The following is an 18168-nucleotide window of genomic DNA, read 5'->3' on the forward strand; positions in this document are numbered from 1 at the left end:
GATCAGTTTCAGTGGTGTTCTTTGTGTGAATCTTGTCTGTTATTTCTGGGTGATTCTATAAAGTTTTGTTTAGTGTTTGTTCGGTCTATACATACATTTCTTCACACGACTATACAGCCTGGTAGTCTGTGTCTGTGCCGTGTGGTGCAGCAGAGGACCAGAGCAGCACATTGGGGGTTAAGTTTATTTGTACACAAAAATGTGGGCTGGACCACCCAGTGAGATCTCATCAAGTAACACATAATCCCTCCCACGTTCACAAATTGATAGAAATTTAGGAGTTGGTCTCTTGACTTTTTTTCTTCTTTGCTGTCAAAGATTTATTGCATTCTTTCGCCAGCGCATTTCTTAAATTACAGGTCTGAAGTTCCTTAGTCACAAACGACGACAGATCTCCAGGAAGATGCTCCGTCTGTCGTGTGATTTGCAGTGGCCTGCTTCATATTGTGTCTGTGACCAATAAAGTCATTTATCGTCATTGGCAGAGTAATTATGTTGTCTGTCTTTTCTCTTTTGTTTTTGTCGTTAGTGACGCTAGAATAATAACTGAACTTTCAACTCACTTTTGCTTTATATTTTTTATACAGACAATAGATTCAAGTCCTGATACAAAAGTTATTGTAAAAAAAATCTTTGAAGGACTCTTTTTTTTGGCCATTTAAAGACTTGAACACACAGATAAATGGTAACATAAATTAAAGATAATGTTATTTTCATTCTTCTTCCTGCTTTAAACTTTAACCCTTTCAGCAGCCTCTGACCTGAGAGCATCAAGTCCAATTTATGAGATCTGGCATGGGTTGTTTTTTAAAGCCAGGTTTGTATATTTATACAGCAGCCAACTCCTGAGTCATTGTGGCTGTGTTAGTTAGGTTAGGAGTTAACCAGCTCTGTGTTCAGTGTCAGTCCCCACCTCTCTGGTCCGAATGTGGCAGATGCTTGTGTTTTCCAGGGCTCGGGATCAGATGTCATCCAACAGATCATATATCAGCTCTCGTCTCTGGGTTAGTCTCCATAGGGCTATTTGTTACTATGATAAAACAAATCCCACCACCATGGACAGACTATAAAGGATTAAATTAATTAGAGTGGTCACTCAACAGAAATTGGGAACTTTTTCAAAGTGATGAAAAGAAATTGAATCTCCATGTTTAATGTCTTCTAGATGTACCACTGCTATTTTTTATGATTGTTGATTTCCTCTGTCCACACCTCCGTACCTCTGTCAGCTCAGCTGCATGGCTAGCCGTGAACGTTGGCAGGCTCTAATCCAAATAAAGACACTAATGTTAACAGGCAGGCAGTGGTTTAATATGCCTTTGGCAGTTACAGGAAGTAGTGTAAGTGCAGTGGTCCTTGTGAAGCCAATGGAGACGACATGTAGACAGTAATATAAATACTGTCCAGGAGCTGGTCCAAGAGGGTGTGTCCCAAATAGCACCATATTCCCCATTTTAGTAGTGCAGTAAATAAATCAAATCAGTATAGGGATTAGGGTGCCATTTGGGACGTACACCAGGCGAGAGAGCTGGTTGACACCAGTTCTTGTGGAGGAGTACCCTGCCCTGGCTTCCAGGCCAAACGGGGTGCTGGTCACACTGACCAAATGACATCTAGGGGGGAGAGGGAAGAGAAGTTTCAGGGCTTGGAGCAAAATAGGCAGTCACCCGCTCTGCTCCAAGGGAGGAGTGTGTGTGTGTGGTGGGGTGGAGTTTGGGACTTTTGGGGTGGGTGGTTTTGGGGCTGGAGGGCTGAGCATGTTGGAGGGTGAGAGACTGGCTAGGCCACCCAAGTTGCAAAAACCTGCATGTTTGTTGCTGACCTCTACACATTAACAGAACACTTCCTCAATTTGTCTTCTCTGTTCTTGAGGCACAAACTAATTTCCTCCCTTTTTTGCAGCCCTACCTTTTGAGACACTGCTGCGTCCCCCATGCCTCCGTTCAACCTTCACGCCCACCTCCAACACACAGAAGCACACACACACACACAGTGTCTTTTTAAGCAGCTCAACAGAAATAACACTTGCTTATGCTACTTTAACAAAGGGTGTGTGTGTGTGGGGGATCCATGTATAGTATAATAACCTATAGGAACGTGAGGCACACCAACTCCGATATATCTCAGTAGTAAACCACCATGGCTTTCAGCTAGCTAAATAAGCTGTGCAGCAGGTTAGAGGTATGATAAATGATCTGCACCACAGTCAGCAGACCAGACAAAGCCATGTTGGGCCATGTGCACAGCTTTTGTCACCAGTTAATGTATTTAATTGAGTCTGTCAGACAGTCTGGCAACCGGCTATTTTTATTTAGTGTTGCCAGATTAAATGCATTCCCCTGTGTGATATGTTTTATTTTATGGACGCAAAGCTCTTCTGGGTGATTGAACTGTTCCTGTCAGATGATATATGATACATACTCTTTGCTTATGTGTACCAGTTTGTAGTTTTAAACTTGCAAAGACCAAAGCAGTGCATAATTTCATATTACGTTTCAATGGATCATGATGCAATGATGTCACAGAGCACTGACTACACATGTCAATGCATTTTATTTGTAGTCTGTTCTCCTCGCTTTCTCTCAATTCAACCCCAACCCACCTCACAATATAGGTACATAATAGGTAGATAAATAAATGATAAGTTGATGAGAGCCCCATAAACAAAGTTTGATTCTGCCATCGTTGCCACCTGCCAAAGTCTGACAATACCTCTTTAAGGGAACCAAACCATTCATTACGATGACAAAGGGGGAAAGAAATACATTATCATAATGAATCTTATCTCTGGCTGTGTGGCAGGTCTCTTCTTTTAGAGACACATCCCTTCAATGCTTACATGTACTCGTCATTCTGCTACAATGCACCTTTTGGCTTACGAATACTTAAGATAGCCCTTCGTAAACATTCATTAAACATGCTGTCAATGAATATTGGTTTAGTTCGCTGTGTCTTTTTGTTGCTTCAAACACCAGCAGAGAAAAGATGACTTAAGAGTAAACGGTAGAAGTAAACAGTACCTAAGAATAGAGGATGACAAGAGTAAATAGGTCCCTCCATGGATTGTACACATATTTGTGCTGCGTGCTTATTACTGTGTAAATATACTACTGTTATTACTTGTAATACTGTTGCACTGTTATCATTACGGTTTGGCACTTGTTGATTCAAATACATGATTGTGATATGTTTTGGTTATTGATTTATTCAAACCTGAAATCCATTTAGTTAATAGTGATTGTAATAGATTGTAATGGGTTCTGTTTGGACAAATATTGTTTAAAAGTGGACAAATGTGGGTTGAAGGTGGAATTAGTGCACTCTTTATGGAACGAATTTGTTGCAATAACGTAAAATAAATTTCCCTTATATCAGTGGTATTCAAAGTCGGGGTCGCGACCCCTAGTGGGTTTGGGGGGGAACTGCAGTGGGATCGCCAATTATTTTTGGAACAAATCAAGAGTACTGATTATTGTATGGGACTATATTCCATGTTTTTAGGAGAGTTAATTAGAAAATTCAATTTTATTGAGTAAATGTATTTATTGGTTTCTTTTCATTTTGATAAGAGATGAAAATGCAATTCATTGAAGGATATTTGTTAATGTAAAAGTCTAAATGTACTGATTTTAAGGTGTCATTAGACTTTGGGTGGGTGAAGTGAGAAATTCTTTGGGAAAAAATCGGGTCCCCATAAATTTTGGCAGAAAAATGTAGTCCCTCCTGAAAAAGTTTGAATACCTTATACCATGTTGAACATTGTAATTGTTCTGGTTACCAGAATGCTGTATTCACACATAATAGCAATGAAGTTATATGTTGCCTATCAGCCGTATGAAGTTACAAGTAGTTGCACGGTTGTTAAGAAAATGGAAATTAATGTATCTACAAAACTTAAGTTACTTATTTTGTTGACCTTCACATGATGTACAAAAATTTCCGTTATGCCAAGTTCTACCCTTATGGGTTGGTTTCCTGGACACATATTAAAGGCATGGACACCAGTAGAGTTTGCCAGCTGAGAGTACTTAGCACCTCTAAACAGAGTGCCGCTCCAGACGTAATTTGCTGGCATAATTTGCAAACCTAGTGAAAACTGGCCGAAAATGTCAGCAGTCAGATGCCTACCGGCGGGTGGTCCCTTAAACACACCGGGCCGAACAAAAGGCGAAAGAATTGCAGATGAACGGCAGATCAACATTCGGTGTGTTCAAGGGAGAATATCCATTGAGCATGCTTTTTAGTCCAGGAATATGCTTAATCTGTGTCCAGAAGACCAGCCTTTTTAGCGTTTAAAACTTGAACTTCTCTGCATGTACTATTTCACAAATAACAACTAAACCCCCAAGAAACTCAATTTTATCCCACTTTCTAGGTGCTAACGTAAACTGCAAATGATTTGGCCCTGTCAGTTCATGTGAACTCTAACCTAGTAGAATGTGTGCCCGTCTCCACTGGTCCATATGAGAAAGAAATGCATGTATGCTTCCTAGGTTTACGATAACTAATCACGCGGTCAACTGCAGCACAGATCGTGTGATGCATGACTGCGAGAGTGGTTCCGTACTTTGCAATTGCACATACAGAACCGGGGCTAGGCAGGCAGGCCAGGGCCCGAGAGAGAGCGGTTTATGTTGGGGAGGCCGTGTGATGGCAGATATCTGGACAGCGCATGGTCATCTCTGGGGTTTATTTATCCAAGGCCTCTAGACCTCGGACCAGACCTCCCTCAGTTTGTTAGGCTTCAAGGGGCCCCCTACCACACAGGGCAATTCCTCACATTCCACATTAGCTCCAATTTCCAGTTGCCTTTTCCCCTCATCCAATTGAACAAATTGAGTAACTAGCTGATCTCTAGTACCACCCCTGCATGCCACCATGATATGAATATCCTTTCCCACTCATCTTTGTCCACGCTCACACACAGTATGTAGGCTAAACCTGGAGTCTGAGGTTTGCATTGAATGAAATCAAAAATCCACTACAGAATGTAACATTGTGTATGTATACTGATATAGTTGCAATTATACATGTATGCTTCTCAAGTATCACACATTTAAAATATATATATATATATATTTTTAAAGTGAGTCTAAATCAAATTGGCAGTGTAATGGTCATGTTGAAGGCCTGGGTTGAAAGCTACATGTTATCCACCGACTGAAATGACTTTATAAATTGGCCAAATGATGTGTAGACTAAAAGAGAGTATGTCTCAGTCATGTAGGTGTGTGCTAATCTATTTAAATGTGAAGTCATTCTCTTCACAGTTTTTGAACAATGTACAAGATGAAAGGATTATAGAGCTGGGGGGAAATACCCTTAATGGTTCCATAAAGTGGCAACTATTGCTGTTGTTACACATCCAAAGTGCAAGTAGCAAGTTTATTTAATTTATCAGCAGTTTGTTGTCCCATCTTGATTGTTACGTATGACAACCATAATCATTTGTTGTCATTTAACTTTCTGTAATAAAGTGGTTATCAAGACAAGTGCATGGATTTTTTTCCCTCCTGACTGCATTTATTTATTCAATAGAGCACAAATAATCTATACTTTATATTGCTTTTGTGCAGGCCTACACCATCCTGGTGTATACATGTCTTACATTCACTCTATAATAAACTATATTGCCTTCAGACTCAGGTAAACAAAGTTAGAATGAAGTACTTGACAGTAGGCTGTGACAGAGAGGAAACAAATAACTACCTGGCAATAGTAGGAGGGTCTGCTCAAACCCCATTAGAAGTGAAATGCCCTACACCAGGGCTAGTAGGCCTACAGCTGTCAATGTTGAAGACCAACACCACACACACTCATCACAGCTGTTTGGTAAACTGCACAGCACAGTGGAATTAAACATGTCAGTAAATCGTTAGCAATTAAGTGTAAATAGACACAACCACTGCACACATACAGTACCAAACAAAGTATATCTTGTTTAATGAAATAGTGAGATTTATATAGGCCAAAGTCAAGCAAATTAATTCACTTTGAAGGTGTGAACCATAGTCTGAGAGTTAGAATTGGTTTGAACCTACTTTGAAAGTAACCTTGAATGTTTTACAGTTAATAATACTTGGTTTACTTTATAGAGTTAAAAACTCTCATGCCAATAAATAAGGCTAGTTTAGTACACAATTTAGACTATTCAGTCCCTTGTATTTATGTGTGAGAAACTACTCGATTCATTTCTACTTTTATTTATATCCGACTCTGGATTAAAAAATAAATGGTCTGTTTTATCAATAGATGGCATGTGTGATTGCTTCTTATAACCGAGATAAGGCAATTGGGAGTGTGCAGAACAGGGCAGGCAGCAGTGTGCTGAGTTTATTGAAAGAGTTCCTCTCTCTGACGCCCCCTCGCTCTCCCCCCTCCCCTCGATTTGAAGGGCTGCCTGGGTGGTCTCCCCCTCTCTCCACTTTGGTGAGCTGTTGCTTAGCAGCTAATAATAGGAGATGTTTGCAAAGTAATTTGCCTCTTCCTTGGCCAATGAGAACCAGAGCACTTTTCCATCAAACCACCCTTTTCAGGATTTGCAGAGGGGCTAACTTCTCCAAATGTTACTGCTACGGGATCAGAGGCAGACTTAGAGATCTGATCGAGACGTTCCTACTTCGAAACGTTGTTTTATAAGCTATTAGGACGGATGAAGACTGGAGGATCTATACGGATTTGGGCACATAATGTTGGGATGGAGTTGCAAGACTTTGGCTCAAGGAAAGACTAGAATATATTATCCAAACTTTTACCCGGTGGATGCGCTAGTATTCTATCTTGGATTATTGTCGCGTTTGCTATACTCGCACTGTTTCTCTCTTGCTTTGCTCTGTGCTTTGTTTTCTTGTTTGGACTATGGCCTCGGATCCCAGAGTCCCAGGGTCCGGTGTTTTTGGAGATTTACCCCCAAATTATATGCGTTCTCCGCCGCCAGTAAACTCAGATCTTCTCCGGAGACCCAGCTACTGCCATGCTGCTTTCGCATTAAAACAGATTTCTAAGGTGATGAAATGCTTTCGATGGAATATGCTTACTGTTTCATTCATCGTCTCTGTGAATGAGTGTTATGTTTTGGTACTTTTGCGGAAACTGATGTTACTACTACTCGAATGGAGGAATGTCAATTGAGGGAGTTTTATGTCAAAATGTCATACAATGTGATATACACGGTGATATTACACTCTAGTGATATTTCGGTATTACATTGTAACATTTACTGGCACGCACTGATTTTACACTTCCAGCCCCGATCCCCCTATGAATGAGAATAACTTTATCCATTCATTTTTAGAAGCAATACAACTCCAAATAGTTATTTATGCGTGTGTGGGATCTGTTCAACTCTGTTTGTAAGAAGTTAGACTCGGGGTCCCCGTTGTGGGCTAGTTTGTTTGAAAATGCAGTGGGTCTTACAGAGGAATTCACTGATTACGTTTTATCTGACAAAGCATCACTGGACCGCATGAACGCTTGGAAATGTGTCAAAACTCCTAAGTGAAACCAAAACATCTGTCCAGTGTCTGTACTAGACCGGTGACATTGTTTGTAAAGTTTGAAAGGGTATAGTAGAAGGTCTTCAGACAGTGTTTTCATTTTAAATTATAGGAGTAGGGATTTTTGGTAGAGTAACTGCTTATTGTCAAATCCTTGCATAGCCTGTAAGAAGGTATGTAGCCTATAAAGGAAAGTACGGTATAGTCTACATTACTCCTGACTCAAATATGTGCAATCTTGTAATCTTTCAACTTCCATTTAAAACTAGAAGTTGCGTTAGTGCACAACAGCATTAGGTTTCATATTTTTTTACCAGGAGGTTGTTAGGGGCAGCTGGCTGAGTGTTTATAAAATGAAATATAGTAAGATTGGACAAAAATGGAAGCCCTAGTCCAAGTACACAAAAGTGTTCAAATCAAATTGTTTTGGTCACATACACATATCTAGCAGATGTTATTGCTGGTGGAGAAAAATGCTGTTCCTAGCTCCAACAGAGTAGTAATATTTAACAGTGCAGTACTATCTAAAATGATTCACAACAATAAACACACATCTAAAAGTAAAAGAATGGAATTAAGAAATATATAAATATTAGATTGAGCAATGTCGGAGTGGCATTGACTAAAATACAGTAGAATAGAATACAGTATATACATATGAAATGAGTAAGGCAGTATGTAAACATGATAGCCTCTAGTAGATGCTTATTTAATCCTAGTTGATAAGTAGGTAATTGACAACATAAAAAAGGGTAAAGCAATGGCCAGTCTTTGGATTGGAATTGTCCCTCACAGTTGGCACAAGCGAGGTCAGGGTGCCACTCATCACCAGAGGCATGGGGGTTTGCTATGGAATCAAAACCCATGACATCACAATTATGGTTACATGGTTTGTACTTAACAAAAATAAACAGCATAGTTGTCAAATGGGATATCAGGTTCTCTATGCTGTTCTTGTGTAGCCTACTACACATGAATAATACACTATTATCAATTAGGGTTCTGGCTGGTTATATTCTGATATTCACATGGTCTCTAGATCTGACATTAGCTCAGTGATGTATTTCACATAGATATGATTTGCTTACAGGACAACTGACATGAAGACTCTCAAGTAGCTGACTAATACAGTAATGTTGAACATGCCCTTAAGTATGTCACGTTATCACAATGAAAGTCATACTCAAGTTAGCTATCTTATTAGCATAGCCTTCTCTGCCCTTGTACTTGATTCTTAGTAATACTAGAAAGACTACTATATTGAGTTTTTTTAATCTTACAGTTAGATACAATGTAGTCTTCCATTAGTGAATACTTGTACTTGTCTATGCCATAGCCATACATTCCATGTAATGCAATATGTTGTTATTAATGTGTAATAACAATGTAATAACACTTTTCTCTCCCTCCATGTTCCTCCTGTCTCTTTAGGGGAAGGCTGTGGGTCAGAAAGCCCCATTGTGGGTTCGGGCGAGGTTCCAGGCTCTTCTATTTTCTTTGGGCTGTCACATCCAGCGACATTGTGGAAAAGTCCTTTTCATTGGACTGCTTGTGTTCGGTGCCTTGTCTGTGGGTTTGCGGGTCGCTGCCATTGAGACGGACATTGAGCAACTATGGGTTGAAGGTGAGTCTGGCGTTTCAGTTTCGGGGTATGGTTTGGGGGGTTGTCTGGGAAGGGGAGAAAGGGGTCGTTTTTTCCCCCAAATGAACTTGTTGTAGACATTTTGCCATCTAAACTACTGAAGGGGGGACAGGAAACTGTATGGGTGCTGTCTGACTGATTTGTCGATCAGTAGTTGAGATGGCTGTTTTTTTTTAGAGACGATCCTCTACAGTTGTTATTCATGATTGGGTGATATATAAAAATATGTTGTTTTTTTCTTTGTAAGTTTTAGTAAAATTGAAAGTTGTGATACTTTGTAAGCTCTGCACTTTTGAGTGTGCTGTTTGCTGATGCCAAAGTTGTTTTGCATTGGGAATGGAGAATGGGTCAAGATATTCCTACTTTATTGCACACAAGGAGCTAGCATTGTTGTTCCCTACATATGCAGGCCTTCTCTTGTTCTTCTCATCAGCCTTGTATTGTTTGCCATGGTGGTTCCATGATCCATGTTTTATTTGCCGTCCTTTCTGTGTGCAGGCTGGGTTATCTGTGCATATTCGGACAGCTTTATTTGGTTTTCACACTGCCAAATTCCTTTTAAGCCCCCTAGGCTTTTGCCGCACTCCTGATCCCAAGAGCAGATGGGCTGTGTGAATCGTTAGCCATCTTTGAGGCGCTGACCCTCCCCCCTAGCTCCCTGTGTGGTCCTTAACTATTCTTGGATTCCATTCAACAATAAAGGCACCCCCTTTCCTACAAAAATATGTTCATACAACTGAAGATTTCCCACCTGTTTTGCACATTCTAAAAAGAGTCACAGCAGTTGTAGTATAAACACTCCCTAAAGGTTGTATCTTTCAGTATCTGTGTATTTTATTCCTTACCAACACTTTGGCTGGGAAGGGGACTACTCACTCGTTGTCAATGAAATGCCTGTGGTCTGACACACTGTGTTTGAGTTTTTTCAGATTGGTGAAGCCAAAGATTTTCAGATTTACTTGTCAGATTGTAGTTGAGTTGTCTGAGTCTGACTCACAAACAAGATGTGAAGTTATCGCAGTGTAATTTGTCATGATCACAGTATTTTGGTAATGTACTGGTGTGTATTTCATACACATTAAATAAGCTAACCGTTTGTCTTCTGAAAGGAGGTTGTTAGATGTAGCCATAGGGTTTGTTATGCCTAATCATGGAGTCATTCTGAGAGTGAAATGCCCGAATGCTGAAAAGGAATGCTGTTCCTTTAAGAGGCAGTGGCCATGTTTCTAAAGTTTCTGCCTGTGTTGTTTCCCCCAATAGCCCATTGACAAAGCTGCTCAGAGTTGAATGAAAAGTAAGTGGTTTGGTAACAAGGAGAGGTTAGATCTTCTCACACACACACGCGCGCGCACACGCACACACACACACTCACACTCACAAAAGGGAGGAAATATTTCCTAATAGAACAGAGAAGTTCATTGCTCTCTTAGAAAAGATGAGTGTCCAAAGAGCATTATTTTATTCATCAACAACTTACAGTCTGGACTCAAACTTTAAAAATAGCAAGAGTAGAAGGCTTAATATTTTCTCAATACAGAACGTACGTCTATAGGGTCTTCTTGTCAACACATGCAGAGGTGTATTCTGACCGCATATGAGGGATGAGGGTGCTGATATGAGGCCTCCTGGGCTCACACTTGGCCAGCTGGGAGTTCCTGAGAGCATATGCCCCCCATCATATATCCTCAGGCCATATCTGTCCCCAACTCAACCCCCACCCAAATGTCACGTTTGCCACCGTGCTAGTGTAGATGTCCGGCTGCTTGTGAAGTCAGACCACCAGGCTCCTTACCTTAGCGTGCCCTATACCCTACCTGGCCTACCCCATTCTACCCAACCCTAACCTAGCCCAGGATAATGTGCTAACACTTGTGCCATAGGACAGTAGAAAATAGTGTTTGGGAGAGAATTTGTTTTCTGACCCTGATAATGCAAATCCCTGCTGTACACTGTCACTGCATTCTCAGCTGGGACTAGTATGTCTGTTCTGAATGTTGATATACTATTGGTGGTATATAAACCAGTAGTTGGTGCTAGTCAGAAACATATGGGAGTAGGTTTCTTCAAACTGAGGAAAGGTGTGGTAGTTAAACATATGGTACCTGTTAAGGTGTACATTTGGGGTTTTGACAGATACAAGCCTAAACGGTTCTTTCTCTAGGTGGACAGACTACTTCCACTGGTTGGCTAATATAGACAGAGTGCTGACTAATAATGCACACAAAATTCAGCTACAGAACCTTTTTTTGTTAGTCATATGTTGTTTTCTTTTGGACATTTTTTGCAACTGCAGAAGCAATGAAGAGCAAGCAACAACACAGGAAAGGGGGCTAGCAGTCATGGGTGGGACCTGGGGAGAATGTGACCTAGCGTGTATTGTCTGTAGGAAGAAAAGGGGAATAATAAAGTGAAGTGTAGGGAGATGAGATGGGGGTGGGGGTGGGGGAGCATTGGGGTTGAAGGTTTTAGGGGTATACACTTCAACATTTTCCCATTCCCTAAAAACAACAGTATGGCTTCTCTCTCAGGACACATTTCTCTCACCAGTTCAAGCAGGACTTAGAAGAAAAAGTATATTGCCTGGGTAGGGAGTTGTTTTTTCTGGATGTAATATATGTTTAGCTATAGCGTTATTACTATGGCAACAGTAGATTACCCAAAAGGTTTGATATTTTGTCGTGGGTAAAATATACCACCAAAGAGCAGCAAAACGTTTTGAATAGAGCATTTAGAGTGGAAAATAAATGTTTACATGTAATGTACAAGTATGTACTGGTAGCCCACATGAACTAAACCCATCCTTCTTGACACAGTTTTGATGATCTTGACAGACATGTACACACAGACAAGCTGTGCAAATATTAGAAAGTGACTTGGGATTTGTGTTTTAAAAAGAGACTATGGGGAAAATAACATATACAGAGAGCATGAATGACCTACTCCACATGGCGAACAGTAGGTACCTTCTAGAGCCCTAGTAGCACAAGGGGAACAGTAGGTACCTTCTAGAGCCCTAGCAGCACGAGGGGAACAGTAGGTACCTTCTAGAGCCCTAGTAGCACGAGGGGAACAGTAGGTACCTTCTAGAGCCCTAGTAGCACGAGGGGAACAGTAGGTACCTTCTAGAGCCCTAGCAGCACGAGGGGAACAGTAGGTACCTTCTAGAGCCCTAGCAGCACGAGGGGAACAGTAGGTACCTTCTAGAGCCCTAGCAGCACGAGGGGAACAGTAGGTACCTTCTAGAGCCCTAGTAGCACGAGGGGAACAGTAGGTACCTTCTAGAGCCCTAGCAGCACGAGGGGAACAGTAGGTACCTTCTAGAGCCCTAGCAGCACGAGGGGAACAGTAGGTACCTTCTAGAGCCCTAGTAGCACAAGGGGAACAGTAGGTACCTTCTAGAGCCCTAGCAGCACGAGGGGAACATGTGGACGTTTCAGTGTTTGGAACAGTTATCTAAACAAAAATGCAAGGTAAATGCTATAATTAATCAGAAAATACACAGTCTTCCAGTTCAGGGTCTGCTACAAGAGAATGAAAGGTCTATGAGGCATTATTGGAGGTGAATGGCAAGCCACAGTGCCCCAGCTAGATAAATAAACTCGAACTGCTGAGCCTCAGACCTCACCAGTAGAAAGAACAAACAAGGCCAGAGTCAACCTGGGTCAGTTGAAAATGTTTATTTCACCCCCCCAACCCTCTGCCTCCCTTCCTTCGTTCCCCCCACACCTCCCACCACTCTGCAATCCTCCAGCCTCAGTCCTCTCCTCAAGGGGCAGACACAAGAGCTGAATGCAAAACCTCACCAGCTCCCTCAATTATGGAATCGCCATTAACCGTCCACTGTGGACAGAATTATAATATACAGTGCTAAGTTATATCATTTTTGGATATTTACAGTATTAAAGCGGTGACTCATAGCTGTGTATCTTTTCAAGTTATGTAGTGTTTATGGGACTTGGCTTTTTTACATGTATAATTACATTTCAGCACTATATGTAACTGTAGACCTGTTTAGCATCCTGTATTTTATGTTGCTTGAAAGTCATTGCAGACACTGGTGTGCATTTTTGGGAGTGCTGAAGGCCTATCTCTGTTACAGAGCTGCAAGCTCAGTCTCACACATCTCCTGTATAATCTCTATTTCATTCACTTGGACAGTTTCTTAAATCCTGCCAAAAGAGATTGTTCTCCTTGGTCAACTTTAAATACAGTGACATCAGTCACCTTTTTGGGTAGAGTTTGTCCATTTTCCTTTCCGCTTGTCCCCTCTGGAAAAAGAAGAATGGAGAAAAACATTTTCTTTGTACTTGGTGTGGGGGGGGGGGTGGTCCTTGGGCTCAATAAATGTATTTCTAGGCTGAATGAGACCAGCAATTTGGGACATTTTTGCCTTTCACCGTGGGATGAATGTATGTTTCAACCACACATTAAGCTGCATTAGCAGCCAGTGGAGTGCCTAATGTGACTATTTTTCGCAGCAGCCAACACTAGGGATGATTAGCATAATTAGTACAGGCAAGCCTATACATATGGAAATGGAAAGTGCCTAAATGCCAACACCAGTGGAAATTTATGTCAATGCTGACAGAAGTATCAAGATCTGAATAGATTGTAACTGAAACTGATTATTTTTGCCTTTCACTTTCAATGGTATTTTTTCAGTTCTTCCTCTCAAATTGAACTTAATTTCTCATCCTCTCACTTTTTTGGGGGAAGGAATACCTCAGTGTCCTCTCCTTTTACCACCTTGTCCAATTCAGACACTTCCCCCCCAAACACACACACACACACACACACACACACACACACACACACACACACACACACACACACACACACACACACACACACACACACACACACACACACACACACACACACACACACACACACACACTGTATTTCTATAGTTAAGGTAGAAAGCCAAGCGTCCCATGCCTGCATTGTTTTATTTGCTGTGAAAAAGTCTTGGTCCATTTGCTTTTGTTGTGAAAGTTCCCTCTTTATTTTTTCATGTTTGTTTGGAAACATCTGAAAGAAATTCAGGAGGGGAGTGACAAAAGCCTGCATTCAATTTCTGCTGCCCTGCCTGGCTTCTCTCTGAATTAGGAGCCTCTCTATCTGCTAAGTAACACATTGAACTGGGATGGGGAGGTGCTACTGAACTTGTAAAAGGATGGCAGTAGAACTAAAGCTTGATTTCAGCAAAGACTTGTTTCACTCTCTGCCAGCCAGGGCCAAATCTATCCCTCTGGTTTTATACTGCATGCTTTTTTTAATGGATAACAAAGAGCGGGGAATGGGCAAGATGACGGACTGACAGTTCCTAAACAGAACCATTCCAGCAAAGTCTATTTTCTATGTGAATGTATTTAGGTGAGGGAGTGAGTGAGTGGCAAGGCTGTGTGCGCATTTGAGTTTGTACATCTGTGACTTTGTATCCTAGAAGGTCTAATCTGTGCTACAGTAAAACACCGTATATTCTTTGTTTTATTCCTTTGGCGGCTGAAGCAGGTAAAGCATGTCTCTTCCAGCATGTCTCTTCCTTGTGGGACTTCCTCCAAAGCAGCATGGGTCCTTTCAGTGGCCTCCTAATCCAGCTAATCTGGCCCACAACACTTTGAAGGTGGTCTCCGCTAATGGAGACTGGAATTGGACCTAGAGCTTGCATGCGAATGGTGCTGCTGCTGGCTCAGTCCTAATTGTTAACTGGGTTAATAATTGGGTTTTTGTGATGGCGCCTAAAAGTCTCTGAGTGGAGCTGGAGAAGTAGCTCGGCTTCTTGTGTGGTACTTCTTCCTCATTTGATTGGATATATTGTGTTGCCTTTGACAAACACTTTTTGAGTTTGATCTCAACTGTTTACAATCACTTAACCTGTGCAGATGTATAGGCAGACAACATAACAGGCAGGTATGGAGAGGATATACATTGATACAGTACAGTATGGTACGGGTGTCTCCTGTAAGGTCTGTGGGGCTGGTCTTTTCCTGGGTGGTGGTGGGCTGGACATGAGGGAGATTGGAGCTGACAGGGTCCATCAGTGGTCTGACACCAAGGAGCAGGGGGCTTCATCTCCTTGGTTAATTACATGCCACTTTCCATACTTCCCACTGATAGGGGAGCTAACATACACACACACACACACACACACACACACACACACACACACACACACACACACACACACACACACACACACACACACACACACACACACACACACACACACACACACCAGCCTGGCTCTGGGTGGGAGGCCTTCTCCCTGAAACTTGCTACCATTGTCTGTCTGTCTCTGGCCAGCCCCAACCCCCAGCCTTCTTCTGAGAAGAAGTGAGAACCCCATCTGGATGGAGATTAGCTTCAGCTTTAGCATAGGAATGGCTATGGTAGGCAGTCCTCGCTCCACTATGCCTGTGATATAAACACGTTTGACTGATGGATAGTATCCCTGCATATGCTTGCAAGATGAGATGGACCATAACTGGGGATTAATTGGTCTGTAAAGGGGGTGTCACCTCCGGGGGTTGAAGTGAAAAATGGAACAGAGGGAGAACAAATGGAGGTGCTTTTCTTGGAGCGCAGCATCTTGACTGGAGTGGCTTTGTGAAGAAGTATGAGCTCCCTGATCTCTTCAACCATGTTATGTTGATATGATTTACTGTTATCTTATTTCCCCATCCAATATGGGATTGTTGAAGGACACTGAGAGCTACATGTCTTAGGTCTTGACAACTGTCTCTTAATTAAAAGTTTTTTTGGCTTAATGCTAACCCTTCACATGGGTTTCTGCAGGTTTTCAAAGGACCCCAAATCCATAAACTTCTCTATAAATTTCCTGACTGCTTTGTGAAAAGTATTTGGGCGCCTGTCTTTTTAACGGCTCCTGGTTGCAGGCTAAGTGGATCAGAGCAAAGAGTGAAGCAGAGCAGAGAGTGGAGCAGAGAGTGAAGCAGAGCAGAGAGTGGAGCAGAGAGTGAAGCAGAGCAGAGAGTGGAGCAGAGAGTGGAGCAGAGCAGAGAGTGGAGCAGAGAGTGAAGCAGAGCAGAGAGTGAAGCAGAGAGTGAAGCAGAGCAGAGAGTGGAGCAGAGCAGAGAGTGAAGCAGAGCAGAGAGTGAAGCAGAGCAGAGAGTGGAGCAGAGAGTGAAGCAGAGCAGAGAGTGGAGCAGAGAGTGAAGCAGAGCAGAGAGTGGAGCAGAGAGTGAAGCAGAGCAGAGAGTGGAGCAGAGAGTGAAGCAGAGCAGAGAGTGGAGCAGAGAGTGAAGCAGAGCAGAGAGTGGAGCAGAGAGTGAAGCAGAGCAGAGAGTGGAGCAGAGAGTGAAGCAGAGCAGAGAGTGGAGCAGAGAGTGAAGCAGAGCAGAGAGTGGAGCAGAGCAGAGAGTGGAGCAGAGAGTGAAGCAGAGCAGAGAGTGGAGCAGAGAGTGAAGCAGAGCAGAGAGTGGAGCAGAGAGTGAAGCAGAGCAGAGAGTGGAGCAGAGCTAGTGAAGCCTCCATCTGGTGAGTGGTTGAGCTCTCTCTCACAGAGCAGAGCAGTGACTGGGTGTTGGGCCGGAGCCGCAACCAGGGTTCTAGCTGGGTGGTCCAGATGGGCGGAACGAGACACAAATAGCTATAATTTACTTCAGGATCCCTGTAATTACAGGCCCAAAGCTTGAAAGTCAGTTCCTGTAGATGCCCCAATGTATTAAATATGAGCACAATGTCTCAAGTCAAACAAGTGTCTATTCTTAAGTCTGGTTTGATTTTAATCAGAGTTCGAAAACAAGTTAACACGTACTAGTGTGTATGTAACCTGGGTGTTTCAGGTTGTTGTTCATTGGATAGGACAGTTTGTTCATGAGTGGCACCAAGGCTGACTTCAAAAGTGATAGCTTCACGAACTTAAAGCACTTTACTTTTGATTATTTGGTGCATGGGCACATTCTGCTTGATCACAAATTACATTAGCTTACCTTCTTTTATGAATTCACAAGTAGGCTATGAAGGCAAGAAGAAAGGCGTGAAAGATTGTGATGTGTTTCCAAGCCAGTTATAACTTGATCTTACACTTCGAGACCCGTTTTTCTCCTCCCTCAATTAGAGGAGCTGGCTCGGGATTGGGGGAGGTGGTGCGAGGAAGACAGACAGAGGACGAGAGAGAGAGAACGAGAGAGAGACATAGAGAAGCGGAGAGGCGAGGTGGCCACAGCGAGAGCCAGCCTCTGCGGGATTGTCATGTAGTGGAACACGGAGGGGCAGACGAGCCCACTCTGATCCAGAGCGGTGTGTTTCATGTGCCCTTGGCATGGCCACAGATACCCTGCTCACTCTTTTCAGGGCAGCCTCTGGTAATTAGGGGGCTGGACTCCAGAGTTTCCTCTCGGGGCTTTGATGCTTTCATCCCGGCTCTGCATACCACATCAACAGAATTTCTGCCTCGTTGTTCTCCCTCATCCAACCCTGGCACCACCTTTTGTTCTTTCTCTCTCCTAGTTTCTCCCTCTCCTTCTCTGATGGGTTAGTTCTGGTATGGTGGAAGTTTGCTGTAAAGAATGGATAGCATATCGTGCCTTCGTTTTTTACTGAAACCGTCTGTCTAGGCTAGAGGCTGTGTTTTTGGCTGTTTCAGTTTCTTACACATTCAAGCCCCAGGTGAAACAGACTGTGAAACTGGGGATGGTGGTGCTGCCATTCTGTGTCGTGCCATGTTGTTAGTGATGGGGTTTGGGCACAGTGAGGAGGATTTCCCTAACAGGACACATCTGCTTCACAGAGGGAGCCAATGAGAAGCTTTGACTCATTTCTCTTGGCTAGACGTTTTGTGTCTGAAGTGCCTTCAAAACCAACATTGGCAAGGGTGTTGGCCAATCTGTGTTCATGTGTATGTACTGCATTCACTACACTCACGCAACACTCATTTCAATGCAGGGAGCCAACTCTGAACTTGTTTGTGTGTGTCTGCAATGCTTGTTGCACTAGTCTGATAATAATATGAGCTGTGCATAGTCATAATCAGCAGATTTCTCCCCCCGTCTCTCTCTCTCCATT

At 42.6% G+C, this 18168-nt stretch overlaps 1 protein-coding gene across 1 annotated transcript in view; it reads left to right on the forward strand.

Moving 5' to 3' along the window:
• Window positions 1–6481: 6481 nt before the first annotated feature.
• LOC139559775 (protein patched homolog 1-like) overlaps window positions 6482–18168 on the forward strand; it is a 33088-nt gene continuing 21401 nt past the window's right edge. Inside the window, exons 1-2 of the mRNA XM_071376126.1 lie at window positions 6482–7005; window positions 8928–9120. Of these exons, the coding sequence (XP_071232227.1) occupies window positions 6859–7005; window positions 8928–9120 (340 nt within the window). The 5' untranslated portion in view covers window positions 6482–6858. The remainder of the gene's footprint in view (window positions 7006–8927; window positions 9121–18168) is intronic.

The sequence above is a fragment of the Salvelinus alpinus genome, chromosome 30 (genome assembly GCF_045679555.1).
Source record: "Salvelinus alpinus chromosome 30, SLU_Salpinus.1, whole genome shotgun sequence".
Taxonomy (NCBI): Eukaryota; Metazoa; Chordata; class Actinopteri; order Salmoniformes; family Salmonidae; genus Salvelinus; species Salvelinus alpinus.